The sequence below is a fragment of the Apium graveolens genome, chromosome 10 (genome assembly GCF_009905375.1).
Source record: "Apium graveolens cultivar Ventura chromosome 10, ASM990537v1, whole genome shotgun sequence".
Taxonomy (NCBI): Eukaryota; Viridiplantae; Streptophyta; class Magnoliopsida; order Apiales; family Apiaceae; genus Apium; species Apium graveolens.
In genome coordinates, this window is record NC_133656.1 from 143,092,732 (window position 1) to 143,112,646 (window position 19,915).

The 19,915-nt window shown below is 34.5% G+C and overlaps 1 protein-coding gene across 1 annotated transcript; it reads right to left on the bottom strand.

Moving 5' to 3' along the window:
• Positions 1-7,793: 7,793 nt before the first annotated feature.
• Positions 7,794-19,565, bottom strand: LOC141689513 (CLIP-associated protein-like). The gene is made up of 21 exons (XM_074493825.1): positions 19,037-19,565; positions 16,827-16,982; positions 16,669-16,731; positions 15,451-15,519; positions 15,215-15,377; positions 14,744-14,905; positions 13,824-13,921; positions 13,638-13,712; positions 13,486-13,554; positions 13,329-13,414; positions 13,122-13,239; positions 12,500-12,598; positions 12,033-12,372; positions 10,131-11,905; positions 9,890-9,991; positions 9,616-9,720; positions 9,458-9,532; positions 9,311-9,379; positions 9,162-9,230; positions 8,577-8,678; positions 7,794-8,295 (listed from the first exon to the last, which is right to left on the bottom strand). Exons 1-21 carry the CDS (start codon positions 19,367-19,369, stop codon positions 8,134-8,136), a joined length of 4,290 nt encoding a protein of 1,429 aa, XP_074349926.1. The 5' UTR covers positions 19,370-19,565; the 3' UTR covers positions 7,794-8,133.
• Between the last annotated feature and the right edge of the window lie 350 nt (positions 19,566-19,915).

Below are 19,915 nucleotides of genomic sequence, written 5' to 3' on the forward strand. Positions count from 1 at the left end.
TGGCCAAGTAGAGGTTTCAAATCGTCAAATCAAAAGCATCCTAGAGAAGGTGGTTGCCAAGTCTTGAAAAGATTGGTATTTAAAGTTGGATGATGCTTTGTGGGCTTATTGAACGGCTTATAAGACCCTTATTGGCACTACCCCATATAAGTTGATTTATGGAAAGGCATGCCACTTGCCAGTTGAGCTTGAACACCGTGCTTTTTGGGCTTTCAAGGAGCTCAATATGAATTTAATGGCTACGGGAGAGGCAAGGCTTCTCCAGTTGAATGAATTAGATGAGCTCCATTTCGATGCTTATGACAATTCTCGGCTCTACAAGGAAAGAACGAAGAAGATGCATGACAAGATGATCCAACAACGTGATTTTCAGGTTGGTGACAAGGTGCTTTTATTTAATTCAAGACTTCGACTCTTTCCTGGAAAGCTCAAATCTAGATGGTTCGGACCATTCACTATAACTGATATTAAGTTTCATGGTGTTATTGAAATTATGGGACAAGATGGAATAAAGTTTAAGGTCAATGGCCAACGTTTGAAGTTATATGTTGATGGTGCATTTATTGGTAAAATAGAGACATTCTATATCCCCAACCCCTCCACGGATATTTAAATTGAGGTTAAAAGTCAAGCTAATGACTCTAAAGAAGCGCTTTTTGGGAGGTAACACAACGTGTTGGTAATGTAATTTTTTTATATTATAATTATTACTATTATTATTAGTAATATATTATTATTATTATTATTGTAATTATTATTATTACTACTACTATTTTTATATTTTATTTAATTATTTTTGTACATTTTTTTAGAGGTTTGTTCATTTTTGTATTTATTTTTACTCCCTCAAGATGTTTTGATAATTTTGTGTAAAGTGCTTCAGAATTGTAAAAAAAAAGAGGAATAAAATATGTGGTGCGATTTGTTCTCCCTGTGGTGCGAATAGCGCCTATAAAAAGAAGACGTGCATGACCCGCGGTGCGTATTTCGCTACCCACGTTGCTCCAGCCTCCTGTAACTCACGGTGTTGTGCGGTTGGTGCGTGCGTCCATCTAAAAGGAAAAAAATAGAAACATACATGTACATTAAGAGCATCCACAGCGCTCAGGGTTACTTTCTTATTTTTTTAGACCCCGCCCACATTCCACCTAAGGAAAAGTGGGATTAGAAAACAAACTGGTCAAATCGCTGCAGTGATTCGACCCATTTCACAGTTCTCAATATTTTCATTATACTAAACTTAAGTTGTTTAGACTTTGATAATATAAAATTTTAACGTTGCTTTGTCAAATTTTAACATTTAAGTAAATAAAATACTAAAGTGGGACGGGACCTCCAAACTGGGACTGCCCACTTTGTTTGAGTTTGCTCCAACGGTTGGGAGTCTCTTTTTTTCATTTGGAAACCATCATTTCACGCGGCCCAATGCATGAATTGGGTCCGCGCTGTAGATACTCTAACGGATGTATTATTATTATTATATTGTTTTTGTTAAAAAAGAAAGGAAAAAGTAGGCCAGCGGTGCGTGCAGCACACCTGCCCCTCTACCCCATCTGTAACCAACATGTTTAAACATGTTGGCACGCACCTGTACATGTAATCTAATTAGTTTTTTATCTTTTCTTTATTTTTTTTCTTTATATCTTTTCTTTGTTTATTTGTTTATTTTGTTTTTGTTTTTGTTTTTAGTTGTATATATGCTCAAAATATTTGTATATTCTTTCTTTCTTTTTTATTTTTTTATGCTATTATTATTATTATATTATTATTATTATTTTATGTACAATAATTATATTTTAGCTATATTTATGTATATATATTTATTATTTATATATTTTTGTAAACCTGATTTCTATTATATACATAATAACACTGTGATTTAAATATATCTATATATTTTTTAAAAAGACAAAAATTAAATAATAAATAAATTTGAATATTTGTTAATAATTTGTCCTAATATTGTTATTATACATAGTGTGTGTATTCTTTATGTATATCCTTGTTAGCATCCTATATAACACTGTGCGATTTCCTTCTCCGTTTGGAAGTCCAGTTCTCATCAAATTCCACCGCACCACAAATATCAAACAAACACCACATCATTGTTCAACAAGTACATGAATAACTGCTCTCTGGCATTTGTGTGAATTAATTTTGCTTCCGTTTTTTCCTAAGTTGTCTCTACATTATGGGTTCATCTAAATTACCTCCAAAGAAAAAATAGAAGCATAGTAGAAAATCATCCTTACCCGATATTCAAAAATATCCAGCTATTAAAACCGTTGGAGACACACAACGGTCCCGATATGCCACTTTATCTGAACGTCCGGTCCTTCCTAGCAGGTACACAGATTTTATGTGTATTAATAGGTTGGCTATTGTTACAGAATGAACCCTCGTATGCCCTACTTACGTATGAGTTTCTCAGTTCTTTCACGATTTCTAGCGAGGGGTTGTTATCTTTTCGGATTGCAAATACAAATTATGTGATTACAAAAACTCGGTTGGCCAACATGTTCAACTGACAGTTAGTAGAGCAACAACCCTTTCCTGAAAATTATGCTACATCTTTTTGGCTCAAAATCACAGGATTGCCCAGCACTCAAAGATATATTGCTCAATGTGCTTCAGCTTTGCATATCATAAGCCCCTGCTACCGTTATTTTGCTCGACTTTTATCATTTACTATATATGGTCGTGCTGAGAGTAACAACAAAATTCAAACAGGGGAACTTGCATTATTGTACTACTTTGATGCGGAACTTCCAGTCGATTGTACGAGTTTGTTGATAAAAAGATTCTTGTATCACGTCAACAGGCGTACTAGTGCTCTAGTTATTGGAGGATTTGTCACTTGAATCGCAGAGAAGCTGGTTGTTTTTAGTCGCTATACAACTAACTTAAAAGAGGCAACGGCGTGGTCGTTACAAATCGATTCTGAGTACGTCACATGTATGCATATGTTATGTCGACTTGGCAGTAAAGAGGGGTTGTCTCCAGCACCTCACAAACGTGATAGAGTCCAGCCAAAGATGATTGCAGAGCCAATGGTACCTCTTGAGCAATAAGTTGTTGAGCTAAAAGCAAGCCAGATTCAAATCATGCAAAATCAAGAGAGGATGGGGAAACAATTAGATGACATCTCTGCTTCCATTCAGAGATATTTTTCGCATCCTACACCTTGATCTCCGGGGAGTTTTCTATCATTTTAGTGTAGACGTTTATATTGTTTTCCGGTATTTTATTAGTTAATTCATTGGGTACAATGAACCACTTAAGTGTGAGGATGAGTTTCCAGTGTTAAAAATTCAAAAGAAAATCATAAAAATTAAAAAAAAAAACTCAAAATTGGCAAAAAAAACTCAAAAAAAATTAGAAAATTAAAAAAAAACTTGTATATTGCCATGTCTCGTAGTGTGTAAACAAGGATAAGTACACATCTTGTGAGCTTCTTTTGCATAATTAGTTGATATGTCATATATTTATAGAAAATCATTTGTTGCATGATGATTCCTTGTATGTGCTTGCGAAATTTTAAAACTTGAGATGCATCTTTGTCAATTTTAGTAAGTACTGAAGCATGCTTTCACCTTGTGAGAACTTGAGCCTAATTTGTGATTGGTACATCTTATATCAATCGGATTTTGTTGTTGTGTGTTGTTCATCATGAAATATGTCGCTCGAGAACTTGTTTTAAACCTTGTTGAGACTACGTGGTATGTGTATACATGAAAATGATAAAGGCACTAGGACTTAACCATATTTTATCCTAAACAGTGCCCCTGAATTATCCCTAGTGAACCCCTTTGAGCTTTTAATCTGTTCTTTTGATATATCACCACTCTAAATGCTTGAACCTACTTGTTCTTTCTTGTCTTGATTTACTAGTAGAGCATTTTGATTCATTTGAGGGATGGTGATACATAGTGTGGGGATTTCTTTGTTGAAGTGTGAATAATTTGGTGGGTATCAACTTGAAAAAAAAAAGAAAAAAAAAGAAAGAAAAAAGTTAAGTACTCCTTTGAGACCAATGGGTGGCAACTGTAATTTCATATGAAAGGGATGATCCATGTGCATGTGCTGGTATTAAGTACACTGTACTAGAAATTACGAGGGATTAACTTAATATCTCTTATTTTTCTTGGTGACTTTTCACTGCCCTTGGTTATTGGAGAAATACTTGAACTTTGAAAAAAAAAGGAGAAGATCAAAAAGAGTTTGTGCTCATTGGGTAGTGCAATATGAAGTGAGAAAGTACATAGTAATATGTGCTTAGAGTTTAATGCTTGTGAAAGTTCGCTCAATTTTTACATGATTAAAATTTCATGTTGAGTGCTGAATTAAAAATGAACAATATGCTTTATTAGTTTATCAAGTTAGCCGCTTGTTAGCCTTTTTCTTGATTTCCTACCCTTGACCTTAGCCATGTTACAAACTTTAGCAAAGACCTTTTGATTTGTGCATGCATGTATTCAAAGTAGTGGAGATTTGGTAGACAACCAAGCTTATGGTAGCGCATGTCTTTATTGATTGAACTTGAGCGAATACACTTAACTTATACACTTGTATGATTTGAGAGTTTTTCTATCCATAGCATGTTACTTACTAAAGGCAACGTTGATGTCAGTTTCTTGTTATTATTGTCTATCTAGACAATGTGTGCGTACTTGGATAGTTGTGTACGAATGATGTGTGAATTCGAAAGACTGTCAGAATTGTGTAATTGTGGTTTACATGTGTGGAATGTTGTGAGATGTTACATACTTGAGGATTGGCAGAAAAGAAAATAAATGAATTTTGTAGGTAAATTCACTATAAACCTTCATGAGACAACACTCATCCTATTAGGGATGCTTAGATGTTTAACAGCTTGTTGCGTATACTCAATGCAACTATGCCATCCACGAAAGTGATGTTCGCTAGTTAGAATTTAGTTTTTATTTCTCTTATTTGCCCGATGACATGCAAATACATAGTGTTGGGATGTTTGATAGAGTATATTTTTATATATATTTTAGATGATTTTTGTTCTCGTATTTATTGTATTTTGCACTGATTTGGATATTTATATAATAGGTTTTGATGTTTTATTGTAGGATACAAGAAAATTCTATAATTGGAAGGATTTGGAGCAAAATGTCCTATTTTGAGTGGGAATAGAAGAAAATTCGTATTACATGTCTATACGGGCTGCAAATACTGTTTGGGCCGTATCTAGAGATCCAGAAGTCCGATTTTGATGATCTTATAGTCCACGCGAAGCCCACGGAATTTTCTGAGATGGTCCAGTAAGGAGAATCCCACGGGAGCAGCCCAGAAAAAAACAGAGACCTGTGAATTTTTACAAAAGAATCCTATTCGGTTTAGAAGTGTCTCTTGTAATTTGATTAGAATAAGAAAATATTTTGACTATTAGAGAGAACATCAGATTTTATTATTAGTGAGAGGGTTTTTATTATTATTAGCTGGGAGAAAAGAGACTTACATACTTTGTATTATAGCTAGGGTTCTTACTCTTTTTCACATGCACTTTGTTTTAGCTTTATTCTCCATTAATACAATTATTTAAGGTACTATTTTCTTCTCTTATTTTAGTAGTATATGTTTATTATGACTTTCTTCATTCTTTTCCTTGTTTTTATTCCTAACATGAGTGAGTAGTCATAATTTAAGGCGCAGGTAAACCATGTTTACACCACTATAATGATTTGATCTTCACAGTATTTTGACTGGTTTAAGTGATTATAATTGATATGTTTTAATGTTTAGTTTGTGTAATTGGCCAATATCATAGAATAATTATATGCAATAATGGTACTAGATCGAGAGATAGAGTACTAATTAGAGGCACACGTACGATTAGCCGAATGAATATGAATGCGAGAGTATCATTGAATTTCTGAGAGCGTTGATACTCGAGAGAGATCGACATATGTTCTAATCACTTGACCAATTAAATTACTAAAAATTATTATTATGTTTTCATGTTCCAAGAGTGTTAATACTTGAGAGAGATTGACAGACTCTAGTTATGTGACCATTTTAGTCGCTTTAGCTTAGGAACCGGTTTGGTGTAAGCATGGTAAACTCGATTGCCCTAGAACAAAACATAGTTATTTGCATTATTTAGTTATAGAAAATTCCAAACAATCGTTGTCACTGTAGAAACAATTTACAATAATTAGATTAAAATTCTTGAGACTTATCTCCTTGTGGATTCGACCCATACTTGCTAGTTTCTGTTAACAACAGACACCGTGTACTTGCGGTATATATAAAATAACACATCAGATCCCGATGCCAAGCTAGATAACCGGGTTAACCAATAATGAATGCCCAATGCATGTAAATTCACAGAGCATTTGACAGCAGTTATCGCATGTTAGCCGTTTCACAAATTTTGCATTGCAATCCATTCCTAAATTTTACTAGCAGAGTTTAAAAAAATGATAACAGTGCATGATAGAATATAACTTACAGTATTACTGATCGTTAAAATTGTAAGGTCGCGTGCTATGGTAATGAAAACCGTGATAGTGACCAAATTTCTATAAGTCAACTAGGTTAGCCAACAATAAACACCAATTTATTATATCAGAGACATTTAAAACACTAACCTTACCATGTTCAGCCTACTTTAATACGATATTGTAATATTTTGACATTGATTTAACATTTTATTAATTTATTACCATGTTTGGCGCAACAAAATTATTGAAAATAACAAAAATTTGAACTAACAGTTATCACATGTTAAGTTATCACATGTTAACTGTTTCATAAATTTTGCATTGCAATCCATCCCTAAATTTACTAGCAGAGTTTAAAAAAATGATAATAGTGCATGATAGAAATATAACTTACCGTCTTACTGATCTTTAAAACTGCAAGGTCGTGTGCTATGATAATGAAAATCGGGATAGTGATCAAAGTTGGATAAGTCAACTTTGTTAGCCAACAATAAACACCAATTCATTATATCACAGACATTTAAAACACTAACATAATCATGCTCGGCCTACTTTAATACGATATTGTAATATTTTAACATTGATTTAACATTACTAATTTATTACCATGTTTGGCAGAACAAAATTATTGAAAATAACAAAACATTTGAACAACAGTTATCGCATGTTAGCCGTTTCACAAATTTTGCATTGCAATCCATCCCTAAATTTTACTAGGAGAGTTTTAAAAAATGATAACAGTTTATGATAAAAATATAACTTACAGTTTCACTGATCTTTAAAACTACAAAATCGTGTGATATGGTAATGAAAACCGGGATAGGGACCAAAGTTGGACAAGTCAACTTGATTAGCCAACAATAAACACTAATTTATTATATCACAAACATTTAAAACACTAACCTAACCATACTCAGCCTTCTTTAATATAATACTGTAATATTTTGACATTGATTTAACATTCTTAATTTATTACCATGTTTGACACAACAAAATTATTGAAAATAACTATTATTCTCAATTATAAATAATTATAAACCTTTCGAAGCGCGCAAAACTTTTAGTATTATAAATATAGCACCACTTTTTTGTCAAAATAAAAACAAAAGAAAGAAATAGCACCGCTTTATGTCAAAAACAAAAACAAAAGAAATAGCACCACTCTTAACACCATCACAGGATTTGTGCTCTAATACTCTTTGCACAAAACTAAGAGAATCTAGATTTGTTCAACATCTTTATATAGTACAAATTTAACAGCCCCGAACATTTAACAGGCCAATGATAACAATTTGAAATCACTGAATGTTACTATTGGGATCAAGAAAACTGCATATATTACACTCCAACCACTTCAAAAAGTTCTACTTGAAAACTCATATACACACAAGACGCAAGTATGATTTTCCCCAAATATAGAGTTAAACATTGGCACAAAAAGATACTAACATTGACAAGCACTTGCAACCCCGACCCAAACTTAACTTTAAGGGACAAAATGTATGTTCTACAAATTAGGTAACAAAAAAAAAAATTGAAGTCCGCCAATAGAGTGCAGGACACTACATTTTACACAAGATTTACAATGAATGAATGAAAAAAATAAAAAAATAAAAATTCCTAAACCCACAATCTCTTCAGTAACTTGGTACCAAGACAGCTACACATTAATTGCTTCTATTGGAGTGCCTGTCCTGGCCTGTGATATCCGGTTGGCATAGATTGTCACCAATCGCAACTGTGTACTGTTGAGTCCCTCCAAGTATGGCAAGAATGTTTTACCAAGCATAATATAGATGTCCACTAAACAGAAAACAACCGTCTGGAAACCAAAAATTTAAGTCAAAATGTAAATATATGAGTAAACATAACTTCAACATAGTGAAAACATTACAATCATGTAGAGAATGTCAAACCTATAGATAGTCAAGAAAAAAAAATTAACCAGTGCAGTTTGCATGGAAGTCTAGTTGCTTGTTTCTTCATCATATTATGTTTCATTAACAGTAATATCTGTTTTAACTTGAAATTATGGATACCTATAGAGTGTACACCAGATTACGTAAACTGTCGACTTAATTTAAATACAAAAAAATTCAGTACCTTGCGAACGTCAGCACTTTGGTTTCCAAAAGCTTCAAAGATAGAAGGTAAGAATGACGGTAATTGGACTATTAGTTCCTCCTGAGAGAGCCTGCCCACAAGCTGCAACAGCAATGGAAAAGCATAGAGCAATGTCATTGCCAATTTAAACATAAACATAATATAAACAACGAATAAATGCACACAGATGACTGTAAAAGTAAAAGAAATGATTAGCTAGACCAAAATTTAATTCTGGATCACGACAGAATAACTTAGAATCATCTATGTCTGTTCTTCTATTCCTAAATAACAAGATCAGAGAAGATACTATAACTATGGCATATTTTTGCAATTATTTTGATCAACTTTGATCATGTGTGCAATGTGCAATCAATCACGGGATATTATTCTCATAACCAAATATGGGTGATATAATAAGAAATCCCCATGAATTTTATTTTCGAAATATAATTTAATATTGATGGACATGAATATTTTTACTAATGAGGTGAAGGTAATGCTATGTTGGATTAGAGGGTGTGGACTCTGAACTACTGAAGTTACTCGTGTACAATAAGAACATCCATAACAAAGAAGTAGCACCTTTGTCAAACTGTTTATGCAGGTGACAAGAGTTTTCTCGTCTTCCGTGACCAATAAAGGGACAACGACCTGGAATGAACATGCATACAAAAGGTTAATACATTTTGTCTATAGTGAGTTTAAATTATATAAAATTATGATAAACGTACGCTTAAACATCTGAATGGATCATACTGAGACAAAACCAAAGCCAAACAACTTTCTGCCTCGTTTGCAACCTGGGCATGAAACAAGAAGTCAGGACATGGTGAAACAGAAACAGAAACAAATAAGTAGAAGCTATATGAAAGATTTACTTTTGCATCAGGATCCTTTGTAACATGGAGCAATTTTTCAATAACAATCTCGACAGAATCCTCCATTGGATCCTTCTGAAGAAAGAAAAGACTAGTCAAGGTATTTCATAGAAGGCAGTAAGGTGTCCATTAAATGCAACAAAAAATGGACATAAGACCTGATTTTTAAGCATCTCTACTACCAAAACTAGAGCGAGCTCCCTATTAGATGGATCGGAGTCATCCAGTATCTCGAGTACAACTGTCAAAATCTGATTAAAGTACTGCAAACATAAAAATTCCATGTAAGTATATCATTTTCCATGCCAAGCAGTCCATAGTAATCACTAGAAGTAGAGAAAAAAATTCATATTTGGATCTTCTTTAATTTGAAAAATACAATTCAAGCACAGAAAAAAATATGCCAAGCACTAAGGTAGAAAGAAATCATACCCTTGTCCAAATGGAATGATCATTTGCCACAGAAGTTTCAACTAGCTGTCGAAGTGCACTACGTTTGTTAGCATTAGAGCCTTCCTCATTCCCATGGCAAATCTACCAAATAAAATATTCATAAAAATTAGCCCATCACAAAAAATATATGAACAAATAAATACTATTAAAAAATCCAGAAATTTAGGTATATAGAGGGAAAGAGGGTAGGGAGAAAAATTGTGAATTTCAAAGAACTTACCAGATGAAGGATTTGTGGGATGCTCAGCTCTGTATCTGAAACAGATGCGCTGTTTGCTGCAAGTTTCGTATGGCCGGTAGGCCCATTATCAAAATTAATCCCTGTCGAGACTAGTAATTGCTCAGTGCTAACCATCCCATTCATACCATTATGTGGTGAGGATGAAACCTCTACATTCACGCTATTGATATAATCTTGCCTGGTGTTCCAGGATTCCAGAGTATTACAAGACATGCTGACCCCGTAATTTACATCACTGGATCTTGGATTATGCTCCATCCTAGAACCCCTCTCAAGATCATGATACAAGTGATCCTGAGTTTCATTTTCCATTTGATCAATTTTATTTGTATTATGTGTTGGCTCTTGTCCAGAACTCCGCTTCCTACCACCATCACTATCAACCGAACCCGAGGAGTATCTTCCATACAAGTGACTCCTCCTTGAGGCTCCAACATATCCTTCATCAGAAGATGTTCCAACAACATCAGAGGGATCATAAGAGGATTTAGAGCGTTGACGATCTTTCTTATTCTGCAGAAAGTTCATCAAGTCAACTTCTATACGAGGCGTTTTCTGCTTGAGAGCTCGTCTCAAGGAGTTCTGTTCTTCAATAGACAAACTAAGAATATAGTTAAGAACTGCTGCTGAATCGAAATAATAGTAAACTGATATTATGCACGTTATAGCTGCTTCCTTCAGTTTTGTATTCTTATCATAAACCAATGGTGTCAACTTAGCTAGCCATAATTTAAGAATGCCAGTGTTGCCAGAGCCCTCACCATTTAGAGCATACTTTTTGAAAGAAGCAATTGCAAACTCAATAACAGCCAATTTTGCCTTTGGTGATCTCTGTTCATCTAGTGAACGAAGCAAAGCTGGTAATAGTGAATCCACCCCATATGTTTTGTCTACAATATCCAGTGTCATCGAGCATGGTTGCCTTACTGATTCCTTTGGATCAATTAGCCGTGAGAAAACATGCGGTAAGATTCTCTCCATGTAACTTTCAAAAGGTTTCCGACAAGCTGGGATAATATCTGCAAGTGTGGAAAGAGCTGCTTGTGCAACTTTATGATGCGGATCATCCAAGTGCTGAAAGAATAACTTCATCACCTTCTCAAAACTCAGTGCGACTTCCTGAACACCTTTGGTTCCTTGCTGCAACAAAGACCTCAGATAATTGAATGCAGCTACCCTTGCATTCCAGTCTGAGCTTTTACTAAGCCCCTCGCTAAGAGCATCATTCAAAGAGGCTGGACCTTTAACATAGCTTGACATCTCACCCTGAGAGAACTGATTATCATCAAAGCTCCTTCTCCTGCCTGCTGACATTCGTTCAACTACATTTTTTCTTACAAGTGGACGTTGGAAATTAGGAACGTGACTGTTTTGTGAATCCCTGATATGGGTATCTCTATAGGATGTATCCAAGTACTGCCTGTCACTTTTCAAGTTCGAGGATCGCCTGGCCTCCCTAACATCTGTCTCTTCAAAATGGCCCCTTTCTTGATGCCTTTCAAAGGGCCTTTTCATTGAATAGGATGAATATGTTGACAAAGCCTCAGATCCCAGGCTACTACTATATGATAACTTACTTGGATCTTTAGATGCCTGAATCTGAGTGATGATGTCGGACAAAACCAAGCCACCACTACGACTCTTACTTTTTGAAATCCCATATGTTGAATCTAAAGATAAAGAACTGGCGAGACTGGTTGAAGCAGGGACAGCAAGAGGAAACGGTGGATCGCGTGATGATGGCGCCAAAACTCCTGCACTAGGGACCAAAAAAAAAAGAGAACTTTAGCTGTTCACAGAAACTGGACCCAGTTTCTGGTGAATTTATTGAGCAATATATATTGTAGTAGCAAAGAAATGTAAAAAGGTCCAAAAACATACCTAGATCTAGACTGACCGAACGCCCTTTCTCAGATATATCCAGACCTCGTAGCATGCTTTCAATAGCTGTAACCTTCTGTTTGCTTGCGTTCAGCACACTTTCCAGGCTATGTTCTGTAGTTTTACCAACTGATACTTGAGAGGAAAATAGTCCAGAAGAGAATGACGGGCCTGAGGTTACACTTGCTTTTCTGTCCATCGCAACAATGGCTGAAGTTCCATATCCAGGCAGAGTTGAAGAAACTGAAGTTTGAGAGTTTGTTGACATTTGTGAACTTCTGTCACGAAGTGCAGGAGAAGCATGTCGCCGATGCATACCCCCATCCTCATCATTGATTAACTGTACAAACATGTATACCAGTGAACAAAAGATCTTTTTGAAGATGTAAGATATCCTATATATATGGCTTGGAGAATAAGAGGCCTGTGGTACGAAAACCTTCCGCTAGGAAAATAAGAGCACTTACACGTTGAATCACAGGATCAAAGCATGAAAATAAACGACGGGAGCGCTCAGGCCAAGTCTTCGCAAACATCCTGTAGCAAGCTCTAGCAGTTGATCGTACCTATAGCATGCAACTCGATTGATGTGTGTGAAACAACCTTGAAGGAATACCAGCAGACATTTGGATTCTGTAATCATGATAATAGATGTACGAAAAGGTAGGCAACATACACTAATTCCGAAAATTGTGTTGCACATTACAATATTAACCTATGAGACGCCATCCACTGCATACTTGTTCATTTCTCCAGACAATTTGTTTATGAATGTATAATAACTCATGTGCAAATAAAAGAGCAAAATTAAAAAAAACATATATGTAAGAAAGAGAAAGAACTGGTTGGCCTGGTACCACAGACAATGAATTCTCTCTGCAGAACTGCATCTCACACCTATCAACTTTAATTATCTTCAGACAATCAGACTCCCCAAACAACTAAACAAATTATCTACTGTAATCCCAGATTCTTATAAAATTAATAACTTGTCTAATGTGCATTGATCATATAAAAATAGCATGCATGAAGAAATGCTATATATGTATCTCTACATAAAGCAATGTGGGCAAGTGTCAATTGCTATACCTCACTCATCGCGTCACCAACACAGCATTTGATCATATCTTCATAAAGATCAGCAGAACGTTGTATTTCAGGTGCATCAGCCCAGTACTCTAATATTAGAAGTGCATACTCACAACATCTGCGTTAAATTAATTAAGACTAGATATTACTGCAAAAGAATAGTAAAATGACTTGACTAGGAGGAAACAAAATAATACATAGGTAAACCTTGCACGAAGTACAGCATTACGGTCATTCTTTGCACAATCGGCAACACGAGGAAGTACACGAGAAACTTTGCAGTTGCGCAACATCTGGAAAGTCAACTACGTAAGTAATGCTAGAAATTTATGAAAAGAAATGAGCACTGGTAAGATGAAGTTACCGTTTTAATGCAGTTATCCGCAGACTCTTGAATTACGAGCACAGTTATCACAACAAGCTTAAAAAGAACCTGGAGGACATTTAATTGTCATAAATTTTGAAAGTTTCAGCAAATTGTGATCACTGTAATTCACGGAAAACAATTGGACTTACTGGAATAAACATCTCTGCGCATGCCTCAAAATCACCCAAGAGTTCTTTCGATAGAAAGCATAATAAGTGACAACCCTAGCATCGGGGAAAAAGAAATGAAGAGTTTACCGAGACAAACAGACTACTTCAAAGGATTCAAAACAAAAACAAAACTGACATGCAAAAAATCAAGGAAATGTGTGATACCTGCTTTACTATGCTAGATCTTCGATCAGCTAATTGTGAACTTAAAGGACCAACTAGTTGCTTTAGGAGTCCACGAAAACATGGATAATCAGTTGCACCTGTTCAAATGAAACAGAATTATAATCATGTTCAGCACAACCATCTTAACCAAATATTGCAAAGACAAAGATGCCCAAAAATAATGTTCTCTAACATTCAGCCAACAGTAGTTATAATTATGCAAAACTAAATAACAGAACTCTTATGTAAGTATCAAACATATCAAAAGGAAGCGTAGGAGAGAAAATAGTTAGAGACATGTTCGAATGGCATTGTAATATTTTCTAAGGTTGTGTTCACTTGGTGGGAATGGAATGAGGAAGGAATAGAATGAAAAATTATATACAAACTTTATGAAGAAAAAAGTATATATGAGTAAAATTATGAATGAATATAAGGTAGTCTAAATTTTCTATGATGAGGATTGTAGGAAAATTGATGCAGAAATGGAACGAGAATTCCTTCCAAAACATGTGGGTTAGAATTCTAGTTCAAATAGTTTGGAATGGAATGGAAGAAGGAATGAAAATTTTAAACATTTTCCTTCACTTCACCCAAATAAGAGTTCAAATTTCATTCCATTCTCCCCTCATTCCATTCCATCAAAGTGAACACAGCCTAAGTTTCTTTTTTTTTGCCACAGGTTTCCCAATATTCTAAGGGAGTGGAACTCTTGAAAATTTTTCTTTCAATGGGCCTGAAGAGCAAAAAGACAGAAACATGCATGTTCATCTCTTGAAATATTGATGAACATGTACTATCCGTTTGCTATAATTTAATAGGCTGGTAAAAAATGTAACATTTCACTTCACATATAATATAATATTATATACACAATTCACGTTTGACTTTCCGATTCAGGTATATGGTATTGAAAAAACCTCCAATAACAAGAGCTTCAACTCTCTGCATGGCCCCAATACGGATAGACCAATCTTTTTCGGGAACTAGAGTCAAACCAATCTTCTCGAATTCCCTTATTAGCTCCTTCTCAGAGTAAACTTTAATTGGTTCAACAGGTTTTTCTGTCAAATCGCCATCTCCTACATGATAACAACAGTAACAAACAAAAGTTAACATCACCGATAACCAGCTATTGCATCCTTCGTTGAAAAAACAAATTGATAAATGAATGATAGTTCGCTAAGTTCAGCCCTTGCTTAGAATTACACTAGATGTAATAAAGTAGTAGAAAAGTTGCAATTACAGATAAATGCATTATTAAAAAGGTTGACAGCATACTTGACATCGTAATTACAACAATAAGTCTAGACACTTTTTATAGCAAGTCAAAGAGAATATTAAAGACGTAAGACATGTATGCTTCTATAGTTACTAAGAACTGTGAATACCTCCAAAAAGAGATGTTTCGCGAGTTAGGCTTTTTGCCTTTGGGCTACTTTTCAGATTATGGCTTGACGACTTAATGTCTCCAATGGCATAATTACTAACGGGTACTTCAGAATTGGAAGTTTTTGGTTGAATTCTCTCCAGCCTGGCATTAATATCTCTTACCTAAATAGGGTATCACATTTAGTAATACTAACATGTAACACATTGCATTGAAACTGCACAACTAATTAATCACCATTGATGTGGGAAGATGATGACGCAGCAGTTCGTCGCGGAATTGAGGCCCAATATGAGTATACATCTCCTGCATCAGGATTACAGTCCTATTAAAAATCAAAGGTCCATGCACAATATACAAAACTTATGAAATTAAGATTACCATGTAAGCTCTTATGATATTAAGATTACCATTCCCGTAAATTTCTCATGATGTATATATATAAAATCAAAAATGAAATGACTCTTACAGAGTAACATGATGTATGCAACTTTCAAGGAGGCAACAAAGAAACACAAAAGACATTGAGAAAACAGAGTTTGAAAAGGAAAGGAAGATAATATCAGCATACCAAGACTTGCAAAACAAATCAGACAGTGACAACCCAAAGGCCAAAACTGTTGTTTGAAGTAATAAGGAGCTTGAAGTTATGTAAAGCATGACATAATATGGAACTTGAAGTTATGTAAAGCATGAAACAATTTTTGAGGTATAATTAATTATAAAAAATACAAATTATTTCTCATTTCTCTATTATTAAACTTTGAAGCTTACATAACAGTGGACAAAAGCTAATATTTAAATGTTTTATCCTGCTCTCACCTAGCTATAACCCAAATCAAGCAAATTTCCTACTAGTAATCACTTCAGCTTATGAAAGAATAGCATTAATAAAATGTTATATCCTTATATAACTAACATTTTCTATCTAGATGAGGAATGCAAGTAAAATTTCAAGAAGAAATTTTATATTTATAATTTAATAGTTAAACTAAATTTCAGGTTGAGAAGTTAATGTATTTATTTACTCGGTTTATTTGTGGGGTCTAGTCATATTGACATTTATATATTATATGTTCATTTAGATTGTTTTTAGTAGCCCAAATGTTCAGTAGCCTTGGTCCATTAGGTTTTTGCACAAGTTTTAGCCTATAGAAGTGATGTTATCCTCACGTGCTTAATAGGTTAGACTTTTGACTAGTTATTCAAATGCAGTTTCTTCTCACACTTTTCTCCTTACACTTTTCCTTCTGCAGTTGGGAAATCTTTGGGAAAAATGTTTGGCTAAACCACCCAAGTGGCCAAGTCTATTGCTTTATTTATTATCATGCCCTTATCTTTTAAATCTGTTAGAATTAGAGTTAGCAAAGGGACATTCCAACTCATTGAGTATGGGATTGGAGTTTTACATTTTTCTGCTAGAAAACATTGCACCAAGATAAGACATTTACAAACCTCAATGCATACTATAGCTGCTTCCCGAACCCCAGGGTGCGAGTCATTAAGCATTTGCAAAATCTGAAAATGCAACAAGATAAAGCTTCATTCATTAAAATGTATTCAATGGCTAATATTAAAAGTTTGTCATCTTGATACGAAGTCATATAACGTACAGAAGGAAGAATAGCTCGTTGAAGAGGAAGCTCAGTAGAAGCAAAAAGACCAATCGCAGATGTAACAGTCCGCGCAAACTCTTCTCTAATTCTCCAGCTTTTGTGCACCCAAGCGTACGATCCAGCCCTTTCAACTATAAGTGTTGGTGAAGAAACCTGGACAACAAAAATTTAACAACTATCACCATTCATAACAAAATACTTGGTATATAATTACCTTAAGAAAAAACACTGTTCAATCAAAGGGCAATTGAACCGAACTAAACTATAAAAAAGGGGTTAATGTGTAATATATGATTAACCAACAAAATACTGGAGTTGATTTATATACAGCACCAAAGAGTAAGTCATTTATTTCTAGCACCAGTCAGAGAAAAAGAATTACAATTTACAAATGATAAAGGCATCCACTCACGTAGCCATGTAGGTAACTTAAAATATTCATATATATTTTTTAAATTAAGTCAACTAGAACTCACATGTCAATCGCTAAGTAGGCACTTTGGTGCAAGATATATGTCACCGGAACTAAGTTTTTACTATATATTGTGGCTCGGAAATTTGTTCTGCATTGTGCTTTAATTATGATTTACCTGTTGTGCCTTATTAACTGTTGAGAGTAAATTAATATATATTACAGCAGTAAAAGTGTGGAATAATAGAAGACTGTACTGGTTGGTATAATCAAACTATATAATTGGCTATTTTAAGTCCAGGCTTTTCAAAATTATTATAATCTCAAGTTTATTTGGCACCAACTTGGCTTCCAAACAAGTGTTGGGTGATAGGGAGTTGAACTTAGACAAGAAATATACCAATATCAATACCAATACCAGATATTTATATTAAACAAATAGGGGTGAGAGGACTCAAACACGAGTCCTTCCCTGGACCGGGGCTTTGATATCATGTCAACGAATCAGTTAACTCTAAAACCACAAGGTGTTAGAGCATCTCCAATGGTAAAAGGCGAAATGGTTTGGTTGACAATCATCATTATGTAAAATTTTAGCTAAGAGGTTTGATCTATAGTCCATTGGGATTATCAATAACTATAATTATGTAAAATTATACTTAAGGGGTTTCTTGGTTAGACAAATATAACCAATGAAAATTTGTTGTCTATATTTTTTTTGAAGGGGATATAAGGTGGGAGTGCTAGAATTTTTACATATTCTCCAAAAATGCCGCCAACACGACACCTAGATGCTACCTAGATTATTTAGCTAAAAGTTTTCTACCATTAGAGATACTCTTAGAGAAAGGCCCTTACCGGGATCTTATATTAATATTCAAACATGTACACTACGCATCGAGTAACCCGTCAAAAGCAAGAGAAGAAAAAAAGTGGTACTTTACCCCATCTAAAACTAAAGTGTACTTATTCTTGAGGCTAATATACACAACCCCCGTGCTCCACACTCCCGCAAACAAGATCACAGGATGTCAGAAACTTGGGCTATAATTTTCGAGAATTAGATAACTTAATATGTTAGCAACTTAAGCCACTCATCCATATGTTCATAACCGAAGGAAAACCCGAATAGCATTATTGTTGCAAGGTCTACACCCGCTATTTAAGATTTAGTCACAAACACATAGCACAATTCCATTCCACATCACAACTAACTTACAAAAAAATCGCATTCCGAGATCTACACATACATAAACAATAAAACATCAATAAATCAATACTAGAAATTCTTTATAATTTAATTATCTTAACAAATTAACCAAAATGAGACCATAAACTATTAAAATTATCAGTTCTCAAGAATAACTAATACCAACATTCCATAATTCAATAATCTCGATATATCAACCAACACTATACAATAAATTAACAAAACTCTCTATTCTCAAGACTGATTAATACTAGATATTCGATCATTTAATAACATCGCAAATTAAAACTAGCATTCCACAATAATTTCACAAATTCTCCATTCTCAAGATCAATTAATACTCCACATTTAATAATTCATTGATTTCGCTAAATTAACCAACATCATACTTCAAATTAGTTAAATTCTCCATTCTCGATACTTGTATTCAATAATTCAATAATCACGATAAATTTAACAAACATTATACTTTAAATTACTTAAATTCTCGATAATTCAATAATCTCGATAAATCAACCAACACAATACCATAATTCAACACAATTCTCCATTCTCGAAACAACTAAATTTACGAGACAAGACTACCTCCATCAAAGTAAGCAAAAGGCGTCTCGCGGAGTCTCTGACCGGCTGTTTTCCATCGCCTAACCGATCAACAACCGCCGGAACAATCGCATTAAAATGTAACTTAAACAATTCCCCAGACAACACAGCAGCAGACGACAGTGACAAAAGCGCGCCTTGCGACACTCTAAAATTATTATCCTTTAACAGATCTAGACACGTGTCAACTAATGAAGTAACTTCAGATGATGATAAGCTCTTTCTAGAAGCTTCTAGAACCTGGTGGAGACGCTCCACTCCCGCCATTCTCTCCTTGGTGTCCTTGGATCGCGCCATTTCTAAAGCATTCTCCATAATTACAAGTAATTAAGAGTGATTAGTAAGTAATTAGTGAGTGATTAGGGTTTGGATCTGGTGAATTGAAGAAAAAGATGTTATGATGACTTTAATAATGGAAATAGTGGAATGAAATGAGTGTGTACGTGTAGTTATGTCTATATGTTTTGGAATACCGGGCAGTTTTGGAGTGAATTGATTTTGGAATTGACTAATGTCTTCTCCTCTTTGTAGACTATAATTTCTAATAATTTATAGAGTAAAATACAAAATGTGTATCTATAGTTTGATGTTTTGCAAGATGTGTATTTAAAATTTAAACAATGCAGATTGTGTACTCGTCATTTACATAAATGTGCACCTTGTGTGAAGTTGTTAAGTAGTTGTTAACTCCGCAAGGGCCAAAATGTAAATTTTAAAAACCATACTATAATTTGACATATTTAAATACATATAATCGGGTTATATTATCCCCTGCTGCTTCTCCCTGCTGTTTCTGGATAATTATTTGAAGTACATAACTGAGAGAAGCATGCAAATATTCTTGCAGATGATCCAATCCGG